Source organism: Anticarsia gemmatalis, chromosome 29, assembly GCF_050436995.1.
Source record: "Anticarsia gemmatalis isolate Benzon Research Colony breed Stoneville strain chromosome 29, ilAntGemm2 primary, whole genome shotgun sequence".
In the NCBI taxonomy this organism is placed as follows: domain Eukaryota; kingdom Metazoa; phylum Arthropoda; class Insecta; order Lepidoptera; family Erebidae; genus Anticarsia; species Anticarsia gemmatalis.
Window position 1 is genome coordinate 2721614 of NC_134773.1, and position 21193 is coordinate 2742806.

Below are 21193 nucleotides of genomic sequence, written 5' to 3' on the forward strand. Positions count from 1 at the left end.
AGCGTCTATTTCTTTTGCCTTTCTTGAAGCAGGCAAAGGAAACAATATTCATTGAGCCTCATCTTCCTGAAATATCCAATAATAATATGGATTATTTAAATTATTTAATGAAATTAAAAAGAGATTCTTTTTATTTCGGTTTGCCTAAAATGCGCTCAAGAAAAAAAAACATTTTTTTCAAGATTTATATTATTATAATGTTTAGTAGAAAATTGCACTTTTGAAGAACATAGTTTTTGCAAAAATACGCTTTATTTGATTTTTCTCTCAATATTTCACTCCTGCACCTTATTAAATGCAGTCTTAGAAAAACAATCAGCCATGTATGAGCCGTTCCTGAATTTTCTGATTGGCAACACCTTTGGGTACCAGGCGCGCATTACTTACGAAGCTGCGAAGAGGTCTTTTGAAATGGAAAGGATCTTTGTAGTGACATCTGTTGTACAGTTGCTGAATTAATAGAATAATTTATGTAATTGTAATTGTATTAATTCAAGTCCTACACGACAGATGTCGCAAAACTTAAACTTTGTCTACCATTTTAACTTCAGAAGATCTCTTTATAAGGTATGCGATCCTGGTACCCAAACATGGTACAAAGCGCTAAACTGGAGAACAACTCGACCAAATTCGACTTAATGTTTGAAGTAAAATTATTAATATTGTCTTTAAGACATGACGAAGGTTTTTATGTAGAGAAAAAAAATGCAATGAAAATTCGTAAGCGGAACTTCGCGGGTCAGCTAGTCTATAATAATGAATCTTAATGAAACGAAATTAATAAAAAATTAATCTAAATTTGTTGCTAAGCGCAAGCAAATCTCGGGAGCAGTTGAACCGAATTAGATACATTTTTATAATATTCCTTGAAGTACGCGAATGGTTCTTATGGTGGGAAGAATAGAAATAAATGATAATGAATATTTAATTTTTTTAAAAATGAATTAATTATTCATCATCATTGGCCTGAATACATCTATTGCAGATGATTAAGGTGGCGTCAGGCAAAATTAGTACACTTTCGTTCGTGGCTGAAAAGGCTAATTAATTATTAATCAATTATTTAACGTAGTTTTTATAATTTAAAAGTAAAGAATCGTTTGTAAGGTACGAAGCTCGCCGGGGTCAGCTTGTTTAAAATAATTACAGTCCACTGTTGTTTTTATTTAATCGTCGATCTATTGCAGATACACCACCTCTCCACTAATTTTAAGCCAAATCAGTTAAGCTGTTCTTGACAATAAATAGATCCACAGTTATCAGGTATCATCATCATCATGGACTACTTGGTAGTGTAGTCTCCATGTTTTTTTCTTCTACCAGGCACAAACACGGTCGAACGGGATAAAAATATATCCTATGTCCGTCTCCTGTAGCGCAATTCTGTACAACTATCGAGTATCGAAAACCGGCTAGCTATCGATAAATTTTGTATGAAAACTTGATCAGCGCCCCCAGCGGATTTTGCAGGAACTGTGTTTTTTTGTTTTTTTAGCGACCGAGGGGACTGGAAGTCTTGGGGAGAACCCTTTGCTCAGCAGTGGGACACAGAAATAGGCTAGATAAAATAAAATGTTTTTCAGTGACGCCATTTTCCACCAAATAATAAAAGAAATCATAATAAAAATATTATTTGTTGGAAGCATGTTTAGAGGCAATTCGAAATTCAAATTTCGAAGTAAAAAGTTATTCTTATTTTAAATTTTATTAAATCATTTAAATAATTCATTGTGTAACATTATTGCATATTTTATGAAGACAAGGCTATGGATATTGTTTCCTTCGCTTGCTTTAATTTAAAGGAGGCAAAATAAATAGACGCAGATTTTTTGGCGGACCGATGTTCAAAAAGACTTTTTTCCTTTTTGACTCCCGTTAAATTATGTCAAGTTGTAGACACTCGAAAGTTCGCTATTCTCTGCCGGATTTCTGATGGTCTCCTAACGAGCAGCTCAATAGCAATGTATGGTATTCGATAGCGTAACGTTAGTATCGAGTACAGAAACGAGCCACTGGTTCTAAGCTACCTCTCCACCAATTTCCAGTCAAATCAGTTCAGTCCTTGAGTTATAAATAGTGTAAATAACACGATATTCTTATAATATATAATACTAGCTGACCCACGCAGCTCTGTTTGCGCATTTTTTTCTTTTGGAAAGAAATTTACATAATATTAATATTTCCAGTGCCTAAAATACAATTTTACAAAAACTTTTAGTCGAATTCGTTGAGCTGTTCTTGAGTTTAACGCTTTATAACAGATTTGGGTACCAGGATCGCATACCTTACAAAGAGATCTTCTGAAGTTAAAATTGAAAACAATATTTAAGTTCTGCGACATCTGTCGTGTAGTATCTGAATTAATACAATAACAATTACATAAATTATTCTATTAATTCAGCAACTGTACGACAGATGTCACTACAAAGATTCTAATTTCAAAAGACCTCTTCGCAGCTTCGTACGTAATGCGCGCCTGGTACCCAAAGGTGTTGCCAATCAGAAAACTCAAGAACGGCTCATACGTGACTGATCGTTTTTCTAAAACTGCATTTATTATGACGCAGGAGAAAAGAAGAAAAAAGACAGAAAAAAAAGAAGAGAAAAATCAAAGTGTATTTTCGCTTTTGAAATATTAATGTTCTGTAGCGACATCTGTCGTGCAACAGCCGAATTAATTAATACAATTATATATGTAATAGTATTTGTATTAATTCAAGTACTGCACAACAGATGTCGCAAATCTTAAACTCTGTCTACGACCCGTACATTCAAATTTCAAGATCTGTCAGTTATGCAAGCGTTTAACTCAAGAACAGCTCAACCAATTAGACTTATACTTAGTTTTTGTTAAATTATTTATTTAAAACAGTGAAATATTATATGGAGATTTTCCCATATAGAGCAAAAGAAAAATGCACGAGCAGAGCCGAGTGAGTCAGATAGTAATTATATAGATAATAAGTAAGTATATAAACAGAGAACATATAAATCGTGGGAAGGCTAAAAGCAGTTCTTGAAGATGAAAAGTCCCAAGCATTTACCCAGGGTGGACTTACGGTGGACCTCAAAAGGTGACTTCCATTAATCACGTTATTTTTTTTTAAGTCTTGTGATATTTCATGAGAATATAGACACCCTTTTGAAATACACGTGATTAAAAGCCGGTACCTTGCATGAAGAAACAACTGCCTATTTACTCCAATCATTTTTATTCTGTGTCAGTCTTGTTCAGGTAAAAAAAATATATAAAGACTCAAAATAAAACGCACAAAAGAATGCTGAAAATATATTTCGTACAACACAACGTTCGCTAGTCGCGTAAAATTCCCACTTTACAACAAATATACAATAATATCTTATTTTACGTCCTTCTGTGTACACGCACCGAATAAACGTACAATTTTAATGGCTCCCGTAGATTACTGCTATGCTATTACACTATAATTATTGCAGAAATTTCAAAATCTGTTGAATAAATAATTAGATTTTTCGTTATGAACAATATTTTTTTTATTATTTACTTATTAAATAAAAAGCTCATGCCAGACTATACTTAGACCGTTACAATCGTGCCGTTGTTTGTTTGTCGTATAGTTAGTGGTCAACCTAGTGTCAAAGTTGTTCAAGCCGCCCGAGAGGCGTTTGACGTGGCTTAACGACTGTCATCTTAGTAGACAACCACCGGGACCGACTTTTAACGTACCCTCCGAAGCACGTAGACGCCCAGTTCAAATACCACTATGCGGTCACCCATCTATGGAATGACCGCGCCAATAGTTGCTTAACCCACAGATCGTTTACTGACCGGTGAGCGCAACTGGCTATGGGCACCTTAACAATCGTGCACACTACGTCATAATCAAAAGAATCATAGTAATGTGACAATGTGTAGTGAGCGAGAGACTCCGATATAATGACATGACGCAGTGAGCACGTTTGAAATGGCCCGTGTTTAGTTTAAATCTAAAACGACCACTAAAGGCATGTTTCAGTTGTCTAGATAATGATTCAATGCCACCTTATTACAATATTTATTCACTTGACTCAAGGCATAACCTCTCCTTTATTCTGAGAAGACACTTTTGCCCAGCGTAGACACGGTAAGTTATCCATACTTCATACTAATATTATAAATGCGAAAGTAACTCTGTCTGTCTGTTACTCAATCACGCCTAAACTACTGAACCAATTTGCATGAAATTTGGTATGGAGATATTTTGATACCCGAGAAAGGTCATAGGCTACTTTTTACCCCGGGAAAATGACGCATTTCCATGGCAAAATTCAGGTGGCGAATAAAGTCGCGGGTGAAAGCTAGTGGGAATTAAAGAATAAAAGTTAAAATGGTGCGTGTACACAAAACGTTACAATAATACTATACAGTTAAATACATTTGATCATTTATATTAGACACCGTATTGAGGTACCTCGGACATGATTACTGATTCAAATACATTATATTGTAAGAACGCGAGATAATGTGAGTAAAGGTACCTAATAATATAGCCAGCTTTACACACACACTGTATCGCACGTTCTTAGGAGCGTACAGGATTACGCGCGGGAAGGCAGCGCACAGTGTATTAAAAACCCGATTTTTGTTTCGTCGTCTCCTTCTAAAACCAACGAGTTAGGTTTTAGAAATAATACTGCAAATAATAGAAAGTATCAGCAATTTTTTGATGTAGGAATGACCACCTACTACGGCGGTTTAGATGAATAAAAAAATAAAAACGAAAAATGACGAAAAATTTCAATAGTAGGATATTCCGGAACTTTGACATTTAATAAAAAAAAAGTACAAGTCTTAGCGGGCCCCGAGTTTAACTCTAATCATCAGAATTGTATACTCTATCGATTAATTCAATGAAAAGACTACGAAACAAAAATAGGGTCTATAACACACTGTGCAGCGCGCTCTTCGCTTTTGATTTTCTTCGCGGACTTGACAGACGAGCGCGGCGCGTGGTCTTTCCTTTCCCCTTACACGCGCGCTCTTTCACACGCGATTGTTGTTTCAAGCGCGATAAAGTGTGTGTAAAGATGGCTAATGTGTAGTGAGCAAAAGACTCCGATATAATGACATGACTTAGTTCGCACGTTTGAAATGGATGTATAAAATTAAATATAGTAATTTGTGACATAAATCACAACTAGAAATCGAACCTAGAACCTCACATTCACTGGACTATTGTATTATTACTAAAATAGTACAATATAATGTATTTGAAACATAACTACATGATAATTTAATACGAAGACTTATGTGTAACAAATAATTACAATTTTCATATAGACTTTAGTTAAAGAGTGTATTTTTATAAATTCGCGAAAAATAAGGAATAATTAAAATTTTAAAACATTTATACTGAAATTAAAGTTTATTTACAATACTGATTGATATAGTAACAAAAAAACTCCTTTTTCATATAAGTGTAGGCAGAGATCATAGAACGCCAATTGGTACGATCCTTACAAACTTCCCTTGCCTCATTCACATCCATACATGTTGTCATACAGGACCGCCGGTTACGAGTACTACACATTCTTGTCAAACATCACCGATATGATCTGGTATGTAATTTATTTACTTACAAATTGAATTGTATAATATTTGTCTACAAATTTCTCTTTACACAATATTACAATCAAACTATCTAAAGTTATTTTTCATAAATGTTTCTCCTCCTAACAGATATAAACAGCGAATTTATTGAAACTCCACAACTGTGTGTACAATACACAGGTACACTCTCTATTCCTTCACTCTCATAGTCCGGTGGGACGGTACACACGACCAGTGAGAGTTCAGTTGGCTAAAGAATACTGAAATATACTATTTCCCTTCGCAGAATTATAAAAATACACTCCTTTTTTCATTTTAACAAACACATTATGAAACATACAATCATAATATGACACAGTATTTGCACTAACAAACAAAATAGAAAATTATAACTGATTTAAATAATATTTTTTACACAATGTTTTTCAAATGAAATTAAATTATTCATAACTTTTTGCATGACTATACTTAGGCCATTACAAACGTGCTCACTAAATCATAGTAATGTGACAATGTGTAGTGAGCGAGAGACTGCGATATAATGACATGGCGTAGTGAGCACGTTTGAAATGACACAAGCATAATAAAAAATATTACATAGAAATTAAAGTCATCATTAATGATAGTTTTTGCTCGACATTTCGACACAGTGTTATATTAAGCTTGCGGCCTGTATAACCAGCCGAAACGTCAAATAAAATCCAATCTAAATATATCGCACCCTCGGTGCAACACTGTCACTTTTGCAAAAATGTAGTTTTTCAGGAGAAGCATTTTAAACTTTGACACCTCCCACAACAATACCTTTATGTGATATTGATAAGATGAATACATCAGCAAATACTTTTAACTTTACTTTTGCTTATATAATGATAATAGTAATACAGTAGTAGTGCTTTAAATCAATTACTACATAAGTAACTCATTTTTGCACTTTTTTACAAAAGTGACATTATTGCACCGGGGGTACGATATGCAAGATTGCATTAATAATAACTACAAATTGTCGCATATTTTCGATACTGGCGGTAGACTGGTTTACAGATTTTTTTATCAGTCAAGAAATAAAATTAAGTACATATTTGTATAATAAATAAAAGCATTGAAACATTGTAATTGTATTACAATAAAATAAATATAGTATATTTTACAAATCAAACAATTTAATACATAGAATCACACCTTTTCCCGTAAGAGTAGGCAGAGACCAAAGAATGTCACTTGTTACAATCCATACAAACATATTTATTTCATTCACATACATACATCTTCAATCTTCATACATGTACTAATCAATTAGGTACAATATTTAAAATCAATTATTTATACTTTTTCATTTTTAATAGGATGAAGACTGCATGACATCTTAGAAATACACATATGGAATTTTCGAAGTCAATGTACAAAATACAGAACAAAATAATATAAAAAATAACATATTTAACTTAAATACATTAGGGATGTATGTAAGTAGATGCTCCCATCATGCTTTGATATCTTGTTTTCTAGCACCTTAATATATTGATTTATTTTATTTATACCAAGCAGAAATATTGTTCAAACCATTTTGTCAATAAAAAGAGTGGCCAGGAGTTTCTTACCAGCTTCTCTCAATTAATTTCAGCATCCCTATTACGCATTTGAAATGTCCTATTGTAGCACTACATACATTTATAAGAAATAATATTCATAAATATCTCAGTAAAATAGGCGGTTAAAATAAATCTTTTCGATCAAAAATACGATCATAGCACACAATGAAATAAAAATAATCATACAGCCCCCGATAACTTAAAGACGCAGCTAAAATTTTTGACAAAAAATCTCTTATTTCTTTACAAATCATTGAAATATACACATTTATTTGGTAGAATTCTAAATAATAATAGCTACTACAACAAAAAATAATACGATAATTTTATTTAATAATAGGTACACTGGAAGGAAACAGACTTTAATTAAATGCTGATTACATATACATATATAATGATGACTTTTGAAAATGTCCAAAGTAATGTATAAATAAATAAATATTAATGGACAACTCACACACGGTCATTTGATTCCAAACTAAGCAGACCTTGTGCTATGGTAACCAAATAACTGATAAACATACTTATATACTTCTAAATACATACTTATATAGATACATTAACATCCAGGTATAACAAATTTCAAAGCCTCTTTTGCTAATGATTTGACAAAATAAAAGGATTTTGTTTGATAAAAATATAGTCTATTAAACTCAGGGCGTTACAATCGTGCTCACTACGTCATAATCAAAAGAATCATAGTAATGTGACAATGTGTAGTGAGCGAGAGACTCTAATATAGTGACATGACGTAGTTCGCATATTTGTAATGACCCGAAAATTTTATTATATATACGTAAAATCAAACTTTTTTTACCATAGGGATAAGTAAAGAAAAGAGAACGTCACTTGGTACGATTCTTACAAACTTCCTTTTTCTCATTCACATACATACATGTTGTCATACAGGACCGCCGGTTACGAGTACTACGCACCTGAGCTTTTTGCAAGATATCACCTGATCTGGGTATATCTTTCTAAGGTATGTCTATTTATAATTTATAGTATAATAATTTAAACTGGCTATTACGAAACAACTTTTTTTTTTCAATAATATTAGGTTAACTTCGGAAAGACGTCAAAAATATGATTTTTACAATTTCTTATGGTTTTATTTCGTTCAGAAATAAATTTGCATGAAAAATTGTATTTTTAATAACAATAACAATTGCAATGTCAAGAAGTGCTTAAATAATATAGGTTTTCTAGATAGTGTCAATTTTAAATTATTTTTTTATTAAACAAATTTTATTTTCTTAATAATTTATAAGCTTTTTACGTTATAGAATATTTATGACCGTTGTTTTTTAAATCCTCAATCTTTATCTTAGAAATTATATTTACGCAAATAACTGCTATTATAAAGAAAATCTTAAGTTAATATGCTTTAGTTCAGATCTGTCTGAAAACATCTAATAGATCTCAAGAATAATTTAGGGCAACTAATATAAAAATACATAAAAAAAAAACTTGACAACTGTCAAAATGCTACTCGACACTTTTTTTTAAAGTATTTTTTTTTTACTTTTACGTAGTTACATTATATTTTGTCCTTTTCTATCTAACCATAGTGTGGTTAGATAGAAAAGTGTGTGCAGTGCGAGTAAGAGACAAAAAACAGCGATCAAAAACACTCGAACTTAACTCGTCTTAATGTCATCATTGGCATGTTGGAATGTGATAGTTTTACCAATTAATTAAATATTGGAATAATTTAGTCTTACTAATAATAAATAGTTATTTAGTATCGTTAGTCGATTTTATTTGTTCTTTTAGTCTGGATATTTCTGCGCCTAGGGTGTCCATGTTTTCCTGGAAATTACAAGATACATTTTTATATTTTTTGCTAATAAAAGTTTTAAAAAGTAATTATTGCTTTTTCTATGTGAGTGAAGGAAATTCAAACTAGCGCGTGTTCAAACACTTTAAATTTCATCTTAATCGGTTCAATAGTGGGTATTTGCATGAAAGAGTAACAAACATCCATACATATATACATTGTCACAAAATTTCGCATTTATAATATTAGTAGGATAGGTGTTATTACAAGTATATTTAACTAGCTAACCCGCGCAACTTCGCTTGCGTCACATAACAGAGAATGGACCATAATATAATTTTCCCCGTTTTCGTAAAAAAAATACTGGTAGTATCCTACTCTGCTACTATTGGTCGTAGCGTGATGATATATTGTTCCTGAGATTAGCGCGTTCAAACAAACAAACTCTTCAGCTTTATAATATTAGTATAGATTCAGAAAGTCCTTTACCTTTAGAGTAATGTTTTTAAGCAGCGTATCTTCAAGCACGGCTTGCAGGCGCCGGTTCATCTCGAGCGAGAGTTCCGCCGTCATGCCGCCGGGGTCGCCGCCCCACACCGCCGCCATTGCGCCCCCGCCCAGACGAGCTATTTCTTTCTACAAATTTGATAACATTTGTTAAGTTATATTGTTGAAATATATAGTAAATGTTAAAATTAATTTCTCATTTAAGTTTTTAATTACTATTGCATCGGGAGGTCGTGGTTTCGATTCCTACACGGAACAATTTTTATGCGATCCACAAAAACCTAGGTAGTTGTTTATTATATTTATTTCGGACACACACGCCTAGTAGTTAGGGTTATAATTTCAGACCTTTAACTTTAAAATTAACAAGCATGTATCAAAAATATAAATAAATACTTTCCAAATACCTTAGCCATCTATTTCAAAATGCACTAAAATACATCATGATATTTGAAATGTACAAACAATAATTTTACGTTACCTTAGTTAATTTCCTTTTGGGCTGCGGCAGCGTGAACAAAATGATAAATATTTGAAAATGATATACAATTAGCTTATATCAATTACTTATTTACATATTAGCCTAGCACATAATAGAAAACGCTTATGTATAGCGAGTGCTAAGGGAAAATAATTTCGACTGCCTCCGTGGCGCAGTGGTTTAGGTCGCTAAGCCGCTACCATTGTAGACCGTTTCCCTGGGACCGAAATGTTGCCCGTCGCGGGGACAAGATTATAAAACAGTGTAACTAGTTCAAAGTGTTGCTTTTATATGGGAATGAGCGGTCGTTTCTTTACAGTTTTCAAGCGTCAGTCACTTAGAACAAGCGGCCATTATGGTGGGGTACGATAAGGGTTCCAATAGCACGATTCTTTACAACTATCGAGAAATTTTGAATGACAATCTGGTTAGCGACCCTGGTGGCTGGCGTAGGAATTAATTATTCAGTACATTTTAAATGTCAAATTCTCGATACTCGTAGCTATATATATAGCTATAGTAGTAGATAGCTACTGGTGTGTTCTATCAACTGATGGGTAATGGTTGGTGGTACCCACCTTGTTGTCGTCCCGGTGGCTGCCGGCGACGGCTCCGGCCGGCAGCTCGCACAGCAGGTGGCGCAGCACGCGGGCCTTGGCGCGCAGCTCCTGCGTCAGCTGCTTGCTGTGCTCCTCCAGGAACTCGCAGCGCTCGGCCCGCCGCGCCGCCGCACGTTGCAGGGACACTATACGCTCTATTAACGTTTGACGGTCTGGTTCACGGACCTAGAAATGGAGGTAACATTCTATATATTGTTTAAACGGTTGTTGAAATTTAAGGTTTTATAGCTACGCGTTTCGACTGAAGATGAAGCGCGCGCGTTCGGATATGGCGGTAGTAGTTGCGTTTTATAGCCACGCGCTTGAGCAGCGTTTGAGTAACTGTTCGCCGGTGCAGCGAAACGCGCGGTGCTAATCTCGTTTTACAGCGGACCCCGCGCTGCTCAACGGCGCGTCTTACAGCATAGCTATAAAACCAGCCTAAAATGTCACTTGATCAGTATGGACAAAACCTCTTATTTCGTGCTAATGCGTTTGCTACACTTTTGATTCGGCACGATCCGTTCGCCAATTTTTATCAAGCAACAAAACCGAAAACATTACTATACTTGTAAACTTGAAACAATTACTGGTAGGTACTTGTTCAGCTTGTGCCAATCGGGTAGTCATTTCGGGTCCGATGCACTATAGACGATGGCTATGCTATTTAACCATTTCTAATACCACTCTAAAAACCTTTTAATACTTACGAAACTTACTAAAAATACGAAAGTATGAAACGAAATGATTTTATGTTTATAATTTTAACTACTATGTACTTATGTAATAAAGTATTTAAGTACAAGTACCTATATGACAATCTATAGAACATTACGAGTACTGCTATCTATAACGGCTTATATAAACAAAATAACCAATTTACTGGTCGACACGCACGCAAAATTCAACAATAACTTGTAACACGATTCTGTATTGATTCTATACAACTATCGAGTATCGACCGGCTAGCAATAGAGAAATATTGTACGAAAAATTTATCAGCGCCCTTAGTGAATTTTTGCAACAACTATGTTCTGCAACGGCACCATCGCGCCATTTTCCACCAAACAATAAAATAAATTAAAATTTAACAAATTATATTATTTGCTGGAGCCAACCTTTTGTGGCAATTCGAAATTCAAATTTAGAAATAAAATATTCTTTCCATTTTTAATTTGAATAAATATTATATTGGGTAATTTTAGGAAGACGAGGCTGAATAGGTATTGTTTCCTTTGCCTGCTTCAACGTAGGCAAAAAAAAAACGCAGATTGATTTTTTTTCGTGTTTAATGTGTCGTTGAATAACATTAATTATGATATTTTCATTATTCATGTATTTTTATTTTTACTCATACGGTTTAACGTATACTATAATAATTATTTATTTAAGAGAATAATACCTAACATGATTATTTGTTATCGACTATATAATAACATAATGTTTCAAATTAGTTTATAAACAAATATTGACAATTTAATTTAATTCACAGAACAAATTTTCAGAACGAATCTTTTTTTCTTTTCTGACACACGTAACACGTTAAATGTCAAGTTTTTGATACTTGATAGCTCGCGATTCTCTGCCTGATTTTAGCTGGTTTTCTAACGAGTAGCTCAATAGCAAATGTATGGTACTCAGAAGAGTAATTATATTAAATCTCACGTTTTTTCTCATGAAGTAGCGCAAGGATCTAATAATACGCAATGTTCGCGGAAAATTGTGTTCAAAGATTATTATATTTTACTAGAGGCCGCCCGCGACTTCGTCCGCGTGGAACCCATCCCGTGTAATCCCGATCCTTCGGAAACTCCGGAATAAAAAGCCTATGTGTAATTCTGAGTCTTTAGCTACCTATATACCAAATTTCCTCATAATCGGTTCAGTAGTATTGGCGTTAAAGAGTAACAAACATCCATAAATACATTCTCACAAACTATTGCATTTATAATATTAATAGGATTTATCAATGAATAACATACTTTTAAATTCTAGTTTACGTAAACTAATTACATGAAAATAGGTTCTTATTAATTTGAAGTGTACCTTTGCAAATATTTTACCGAATATACTTGGAAATGTAATCTGTAAATAAAAAAATAATTTTAATATAAAATCTATCTTACCACTGAGGTCTGTTCCTGTGTTAGACATGGAGGACAAATTATAAGTAACTTAAATACATATTACATATTTTACCTATAAATAACTTCTTCGATCCAGGTTCCTATTATATTCAAATATGAAATCGGTTTTTCGGAAATGTATTTAACGGACTGCCTTGGAGTATTTGACTACTCATCATGAGGTCTTATGTACGATTTCAGAGTCGGGCAAATTTTCTAATGTATATGGAAATGTTTAATTTAACGGTTTAAATTATTTTTATTAATTTTATTATTGTGAAAGTCTTACATACATACACAATACCACGCTTTCCTCCCATAGGGGTAGATAGAGACCAGAGGACGCCACTTCTTTCTCTTATTCTCATCCATACATCTTATCATACAGGACCATCGGTTACGAGTACTACGCACAAAGTTTTGGCAATAAATATAATAACATACTTGTATATCAGGTAACGCGTCTGTGTGTCCGTTCTGTAGTCGTTCCTCTTGCGGCGCGCTCTCCCCACTACTTAGTGATGATACTGAACCTATACGAAAATATAACATTAATTAATCTTTACCAATATAATAAAGCTGAAGAGTTTGTTCGTTTGTTTGTTTGATCGCGCTAATCTCAGGAACTACTGGTCCGATTTGAAAAATTCTTTCAGTGTTAGATAGACCATTTATTGAGAAAGGCTTTAGGCTATATATCATCACGCTACGATCAAAAGGAGCAGAGTAACAGTAAAAAATGTTACAAAAACGGGGAAAGTGTTGACCCATTCTCTCTTATGTGACGCAAGCGAAGTTGCGCGTCAGCTAGTTTATTATACAATTATAAAAATAAATTCGACGCATTACTGTCCCTCTCCTGGAAATTCTCTTCCCTCATTACGGGAGGAGACCCTTGCCCAGCAGTGGGACATTAATGGGTTACATTTATTATTATTATTTATTATGGTAATGTAATATAACGTGTCACCTGTTCTAGTAGAAGGCGCGTCTGGCGGCGGTAACTTAGCTTCTAATTGTTCACATCGTTTTAGAGTGCGTTGTAATTCACGATTTAGTTCCTGAAACAAACAACAAAATAAGATTACTAATTAAAAATTTGTATTTTATTATCATTTATCAAGCCAGAACGGATCGCTGAATTTTGATAAATTTTGGTACTTACACAAATAGTTTGTAACCTGTATTAACACACAGAATATATTTTACCCCGGGAAATCATTTCAAAACAGACGAAGTCGCAAGTATAAGTTAGTATTATATATATTAGTAATTACCTTAATAGCGCTCGCGTGTTTCTTCTTCAACACGCCATTTTCTCCCTTCTCCCATTCTAACTTCTTGTTCAATTCCGCCACCTCCTCTGTTAACTCGGCCACCTGTAAGCGTGAAGATTGAGTGATTGAGAATTACGATTATTATTACTAAAACATTTAAATTGATTTATTTCGTAACATTTTTTACTGGTACTCTGCTCCTATTGGTCGTAGCGTGATGATATATAGCCTATAACCTTCCTCGATAAATGGACTATCTAACACCGAAATATCGACCAGTAAGTTCCTGAGATTAGCACGTTCAAACAAATAAACTCTACAGCTTTATAATATTTGTATACTATATATTGGCCAACCCGCACTTGGCCAGCGTGGCGGACTCAAGGCCTAACACCTCCCTCATTGCGGGAGGAGACCCTTGCCCTGCAGTGGGACATTAATGGATTAAGTTTATATTTAATTTATTGATTATATTACCTTTCTAGCTAGTACTCTGTTCTCCTTGTTCCGCCTGTCGGTCTCCTCGCTCAGCGCAGTCTGCAGTCTGCTGCAGTCCGCCTCCAGGGTCGCGATGCGTTCTCGTAGAGATGTGTTGTCCATGCTTAGTGCACGAGCCTGCGAAGAAAAATAAATTTTATTTTATTAGTTTATTTCTTTATTAAAAGACAAGTGTTCAAGTTTTTAAAAGGACTATTAATATATGTATATTGAGAATATAATGTATGAAAACATGTATGTATGTGAATGAGACAAGTGAAGTTTGTGAGGATCGTACTAAGTGACGTTTTCTAGTTCCTACCCCCATCTGTATTAAAAAAAGGCGTGATTTTGTTTCTCACATCAGACATGACATCCAACTAACTATCCAACATGCTTTCCAGCATTTCATCCAACATGTTATCCAACATGCTAGTCAACCAACCATCCAACACTTGTTGTCCAACTTATCATCAAATTTTCAAACAACTCACCTCAGCCTCATGCCTCTCAACCGCGGCACTATTAGCAACATGAGCAGCAGTTAACTTCGCAGCATGCTCCAGCGCCGCAGCCTCCCTCCTCCCGCAAGTCTCGGCCACGGCTCGCTCGACGCTCAGCGCTTCCTCCGCTTGCGCCGCGCGCTCAGTCTCCCGGCGCAGTTGAGCGCTGAGCGTGTCCGCGAGCGCCGCCTTCGCTCGTAGTGCTGCCAGCTCGGCTGCTTCCTCTTCTAAGCGTAGGTTGCTTATTTTTAGTTGTTCTACCTGGAGATATAAAGTGCAGTTTAGAATTTATTGCCTATAATATCACGCTTGTTATAACCAAAAGGTGTGTAAGCAGAGGTGTCTAAGATATACCCATGCGGTGACTATGGCTGAGAATGTTCTTATATAAATTAGAAACTATAAATAAATAGTAAATTTTCCGACTAAGGAATCGAATCCAGGGCTTCGTAAACAGCAGTTGTATACACTACCGCCTAAGTCACAGAGGCGGTCATACTCCAAATATCTTAACAAAACAAAGGAAATTACTTTAAAAAATCTACTTGTTTTTTATTATCAAAGTACTATATCTCACTTGTGCGGTGGTGCGAGTGAGAGACTCGATAGCGTTGTCCCTCTCGCTCGTGCACTCTTGTAGCTGTGACGTCACGCTCGTGCATCTTCGTTCCAGTTCGTCACGCTCGTGCCGACAGAGGATTAATGCTGCTTGGCTCTCTTTTAGTTTCGCTTCTGAAAACGTTGGACAAGAAATATTATTAATATTTTAAATTAGGTCATAGGTACTTGCGCTCAAGGTAAAAGATTTGTGGGATAAGCAAACTTAGCGCTGACATTTCAATGATGGGCGACCGTTAAGTCGTATCTGAACTCGTAATACAGTGGGACAGATAACTGACACGACCAATGAGAGGTCAGGCGCAGGACCGACGGCTTTAAGTGCTCTCTGAGGCACGGAGGTCTACGACCGCAATTTCCTACTCCGGGCAATCTGAGACATTCTTAGCAGAAAACTCCCTAAACCAAGGATTAGAACCCGAGAACTCTGCACAATAGTCTCGACCGCGCAGAAGCAGTCTAGTCCCCGGATATTAAGTAAATAAATCCCGTCTATTTTTCACAGGGGTAAACAGAGACCAGAGAAATAATCATGTTTAAAGGCTATTGAAAAGTAACATTTAGGGTTTATTTTTTATTTTTAGAGAGGACCTTTTTTGCCAAATGGCGGCCGGTGGACGAAGGAGGCGACCCCACAAACGTCACTTTAAGTTTCTAAGACCCCCCTCTACACATTGAAACCATTGCATTCTCTGAAATACGCAAGCTTTTTCTTTTGTTAGCCCGTATTGTCCCACTGCTGGGCAAAGGCCTCCCCCATTTTCTTCCAGTCCTCTCTATCTTCTGCTAAAGAAAAACGCAAGCTAAGGTCTAAAAAACTGTTATATTGTATGTACCTAATTGTTTAGCTCTCGCGGAGTCGGTCGCGTTGGCGGCGGCGGCTTCCTTGGCGGCCTCCAGTTCCGTCACCTGCTGGGCCAGCTTGTCGGCGCGCTCTGAACTCTCCTGTAACAAATACGGTACAATTACAGTTCATATTTAAAGCACTTACCCCCGGTTTTTGAGTACATTTAACGGTAGTTTATCTATTCAATAGCGTTAAAACTCATATAAAACGCTATTGAATAGATAAACTATCGTTAAATGTATTCAGAAACCGGGCATTAGATTAGTCATAATGAATCTACTAAGAAGTACTAAAAGAATTAAAAGTCGAGTTAAGAAAACAAAATATTTGGATTCCGTAGCCAAAGGGTAAATGGGAACCTTATTATTAAGCCTCCACTGATTGTCCGTCCGTGTCCAGGCTGTATCACAAATTATGTATTTCAGTTGTCGCTATAACAACAAATACTAAAAATTGAAAAGATAAAAATAAGGGGATTCTCCATACTATAAACGTGTTATTTCTTGTCGTATTTTTTTTATTATAATTATTTCTGTTGTTCAATAAATATTGAACAAATCTAGTGTTCCAATGAATTACAATTCGATTCGGTAATGAACCCTTTTCGATTGTTCATATTAGAGCAACTATTGCTATTGTCAATACTATATGGTTATAAGTACTGTACCTTATAAGCATCCATCTCGACTCGTAGCTTACTCTGGGTCCACTTGAGTCGTCCGTCTAATTCCCGCAAGTCCTCACGTAGCTTGGCCAACTCTCGCTCCGTATTCATTAGCTCGTGGCACTGCAAACATATACACAAAATTACTTAGCAACTACATATTGTATTGAGAACAGCATAAAATTTAAGGTTTAAGCTTAATATTTGACTTATCATTGACTTTTCCAAGTGATGTGTGTATTAGAAATAATGATCGCTTGTTCTAATGGTGAAGGAAAACACTATTATGGAACAGTTCTTAAAGAATTTAAGTTCATAGCTTGCTAAACCCTTCTTTCAATTCGAACAAAGACTCGTGGGACAGGAGTAACGCAAGACCTAACCCCTATCTTATTTAAGAAGACCCTTGCCCAACACTGGAACAAGAATTAAAGACTATATGAAACAAGATTAGGAGACAGAAATTCAAAGCATGTCACTTTTTGTAATATGCTTGCTAAACAGCAACACAGATAGCAGAGCAATAGGCATTGACCTAATCCCTCTCTAACTCTGGAAGGAGACTTATGCCCTGCAATGGAGCAACACTTCATCATTCTATAAGAAGGCCCAGCAGTGGGACATTAAATATCCTACCTTATCATCATACAACTGACAGATTCTCTGTTTCTCCCCATGTGCGGACTTGAGCTTCCCGTTCAGGAGTTCCACCTCGTTGTGAGCGTTCTTCTCTGCTTTAGCCGCGTTGTCAGCCGCGCGGCGCGCCTCTATCGCCGCGCACTCCACGCTCGCGTACCGCATCACCGCCGCGTCTTTCTCGCGTTCGGCGTGCTCTACGCGTTTTGACATCTAATGAAGAAAAATATATTGGTAACTTTTGACTGCCTCTGTGGTCGGTAGGGTTCGATTCCCACACGGAAAAATTATTAATTCGTGTGATCCATAAATAATTGTTTCGGGTCTGGTTGTACTTTGTGTCTGTTGTTTGTATGTTTGTAAAAGTCTCCGCGACACAAGAGCAATTCTTATTGCGGGAGTTGTCTTTTATAGAAAAGAAAAAAAAACTTATTAATAATGGGAGGCTTTTTTTTTAAAAATGTGTAAGTAAAGTAACTCAACGAATTCAGTCTTCAAACGACTACCGCCGTAAGACCTAAGAAGAAGGCTCTAAGACTTTCCAGTGAAGATTGTTTAATGTTTAGAATCCTGTTTGATATGCTATGGCTGATAAATACCCAAGCATTTCCTCCTTTCTCCCATATTTTTTTCGCACTTATATTAAGAAAACAAAATAACTTCTCCACTGGAAGGAGTTAGAATTGTACTTATTATTTTTCTTAAGTCTATTTCCTATTAATTCAATCTCCTCTAGACATCCTAATTCTTGCAATATAGCATGTGTACAGTTCTATTATTATCATGCAATGTGTAAACTTGACCTACATAACAAACAAAAGTGTTATTGTTTTAGCTCTTTGTGTGCATAAATAGTTTATAAAAGTACTATTTTAATGTAACTTTAGGTATTATACCTACTATTGCGCTTGTTATAGGCTAAGGTATATGAAATACACTTATGTTTGACCATATACCATATAGTACTGTAATTAACAATATTTTAGTTTTAAGGGAAGGTTCATATCTGACGGAACATGCGTCGCGTATTATCAGTCGCGTAACGCCAGAACAGACAAATGTACAGAAAAACACTCGACCTTTCACACTCAACGGACGATGCGTAGTTGCGGAGACCATACTTTTTAGTCTACGCCCTTTTTAGTCTTCCGTCATATATATTATATTATTCTTTCATTCAAGCTTGTTAAAATAATTGCAATTGAATGTTCATTGTTATCACTGACGAATTTATTAATAGATACAACACATTTTATCAGTTATTTCCTGAAATAACAAAGAGGTAAACTGTGTATGTGGGTGAAGAGAAATAGAAATGCGTAAACTTCGGAACTAAATTCAATAACTATTTAACTATTTACAAAAAGGAGTCTACAATATATTTGACTAGCTGAACCGGCGAACTTTGTACCGCCTGATGGTTGTTTCTTTATTTTTTTTTACACTTTTATAAATTTTGCTCTTCATTAGAACCATCCTCATACTTAAAGGAAAATTATAAAAAAAGAAATAGTGAAATCAATCCAGCGGTTCACACATGTTACTCTTGTTGTTACTTGTTCATTTGGAAATTACATTCAGATGGATTTCTATAGAATATGGCACACAGTTGTTTTATCACCTGGATTACTGCATAGAATATATACCGCTAAAATTGCATAAACTTAATCAGAATAATACTCACCAAATCCAACTTGCTTTCAAGATCTTTGAACGTCAAATCTTTTTGTTGCAATTCGTCACACTGTTGTTTAACTCTCTCTCTTAGCGACGCATTCTCTTTTCTTTGCTCAGCCAATAACCTTTCTAAAGACTCCACTTGTAATCTCAAAACATCCTTTTTAGCATCACCGGTTTCTCCGTTCTCTTCAATTTTCGTAATCATTATATCTACGTTTGATATTGGAATGTTTTCTATACTTTTTACAGGATCCTCTGCTACTTCTATAGCATTTTTCTGTTCGATATTTTCATCTTCAAATATATCATTCATTAGTTTACCGTTAGGCAGGTTTTTTACGGCTTTAGTTGGTTTCTGAACGTATGCAGTACGGTGTGTGTATGCGCTTTTAAGACTGCCGCTAACAGATGAGAATATTCCATGTACGTTTTTTACAATACTGCCTATGTCTTGCGATAATAATTCTTTCGGTATTCTCGTGTATTTAGGGTCTAAGTTAACTAGGTTTTCAGGTATTTTTTGCACTGCACTGATTTTTGTTTTGTGGCTCGTAAATTGAGAGAGAATTTTGTCTGTATTCAAATCTTTGTCACTGGAATTTAAGTTAGCGTTTTCAGTGTTTGCTTGAAATGTGACTGATATGTTTTCAGCACTCCTACTGAAAGGAGATTTGTTGATAATCGCATTATCTACAGGTTTCTGATCGTTCAAGCTCACGGTGGAGGTCGTGAGCTCTCTATTGAGGTTTTCAAGCTCTGCGGCCTGAAATTCAGGAGAATTTTCGACATTTTCATCGATTTTTTCAGTTGAATCAACATTTGTACTATCACTACTTGTGACTTCGGCGTCTTTGGGTAAATCTTCGGTATTTTTAGTAAAATCGCTCTCAGTAGCGTTGTCGTCAGACACGGGACTTGACAAACTACTTTCATTTGATAAGTCTGCCGCAGTGCCGTTGCCCAAGTCGTTTAAAACACTTTTTGTAGGCGAACCTTCGGAATCCGAAGGAGGGAAAGTAGCGGAACAGGAATCTAACGTTTCAAGCCCCGAATCACAAGCAGTTTCGCCTATTGATTCGATTTCTTTCACTTTTTCATTGACGTCAACACAATCAATATGGGGCCCATTTTCTTCTGTATCCGTCGACATTTTTGGTTAATACACTGGTTATTTGTAATCTAATACATCTAATTTTATATTCATGAACGCTAATGCCATGAAGAAATTAAATTATTGATATTTTTTAATGAAAATAAACATCAGCAGTGTTTGACGTTACTGATCGATTGTTGACAGTTTTTGTTTTTAATAATGTTGCAATTGTATAATATTGCTTAACATAATAATCCAACAAAATAAACCACCTATTTCAAACTTTTTATCTAACTTATATTCGATGATAAGTTTTTAAAATGTTTCTCTTAACGAAGAGAAAGGCAAGGGTATGAGGTAAGTTGGCACTTTTAAATTTTTGCTTTTTACAGGACTATGGTTTAAAACGTAGGTCACATATTCAACTGTATTTTTTTTCACTGCAGTAGACAAAGTTTATAGAGATTACCTACATAATAATATAAACAAATAATGTAGCCCTACTCATGAAGTCTTAATTGATTATTCAGATTGAAATATTTAGGGCTGGTAACATTGAGCACTTCCGGAAAATGTTTCCAGAGAAAATTATAAAATTTCTTACACAGAACCATAGTACCCGCCAAAATAACTACCACGTTTAATTTATTAATAAATTTTTATCTGTTGAATAGAAATTCAATTTTAACGGAATGATAAAATAAACAAGATTTGAACGATATAAAACTAGAAAATAGGACAATA

The 21193-nt window shown here is 35.2% G+C and overlaps 1 protein-coding gene across 1 annotated transcript; it reads right to left on the reverse strand.

Moving 5' to 3' along the window:
* Positions 1 to 3275: 3275 nt before the first annotated feature.
* On the reverse strand, positions 3276 to 20643 carry Golgin104 (coiled-coil domain-containing protein 186). The gene is made up of 13 exons (XM_076133158.1): positions 19361 to 20643; positions 17677 to 17889; positions 17044 to 17163; positions 16366 to 16474; positions 15489 to 15643; positions 14903 to 15172; positions 14409 to 14546; positions 13932 to 14033; positions 13625 to 13715; positions 13099 to 13187; positions 10508 to 10714; positions 9431 to 9577; positions 3276 to 8973 (listed from the first exon to the last, which is right to left on the reverse strand). The coding sequence occupies exons 1-13, from the start codon at positions 20504 to 20506 to the stop codon at positions 8899 to 8901; spliced, it is 2862 nt and encodes a 953-aa protein (XP_075989273.1). The 5' UTR covers positions 20507 to 20643; the 3' UTR covers positions 3276 to 8898.
* Positions 20644 to 21193: the final 550 nt, after the last annotated feature.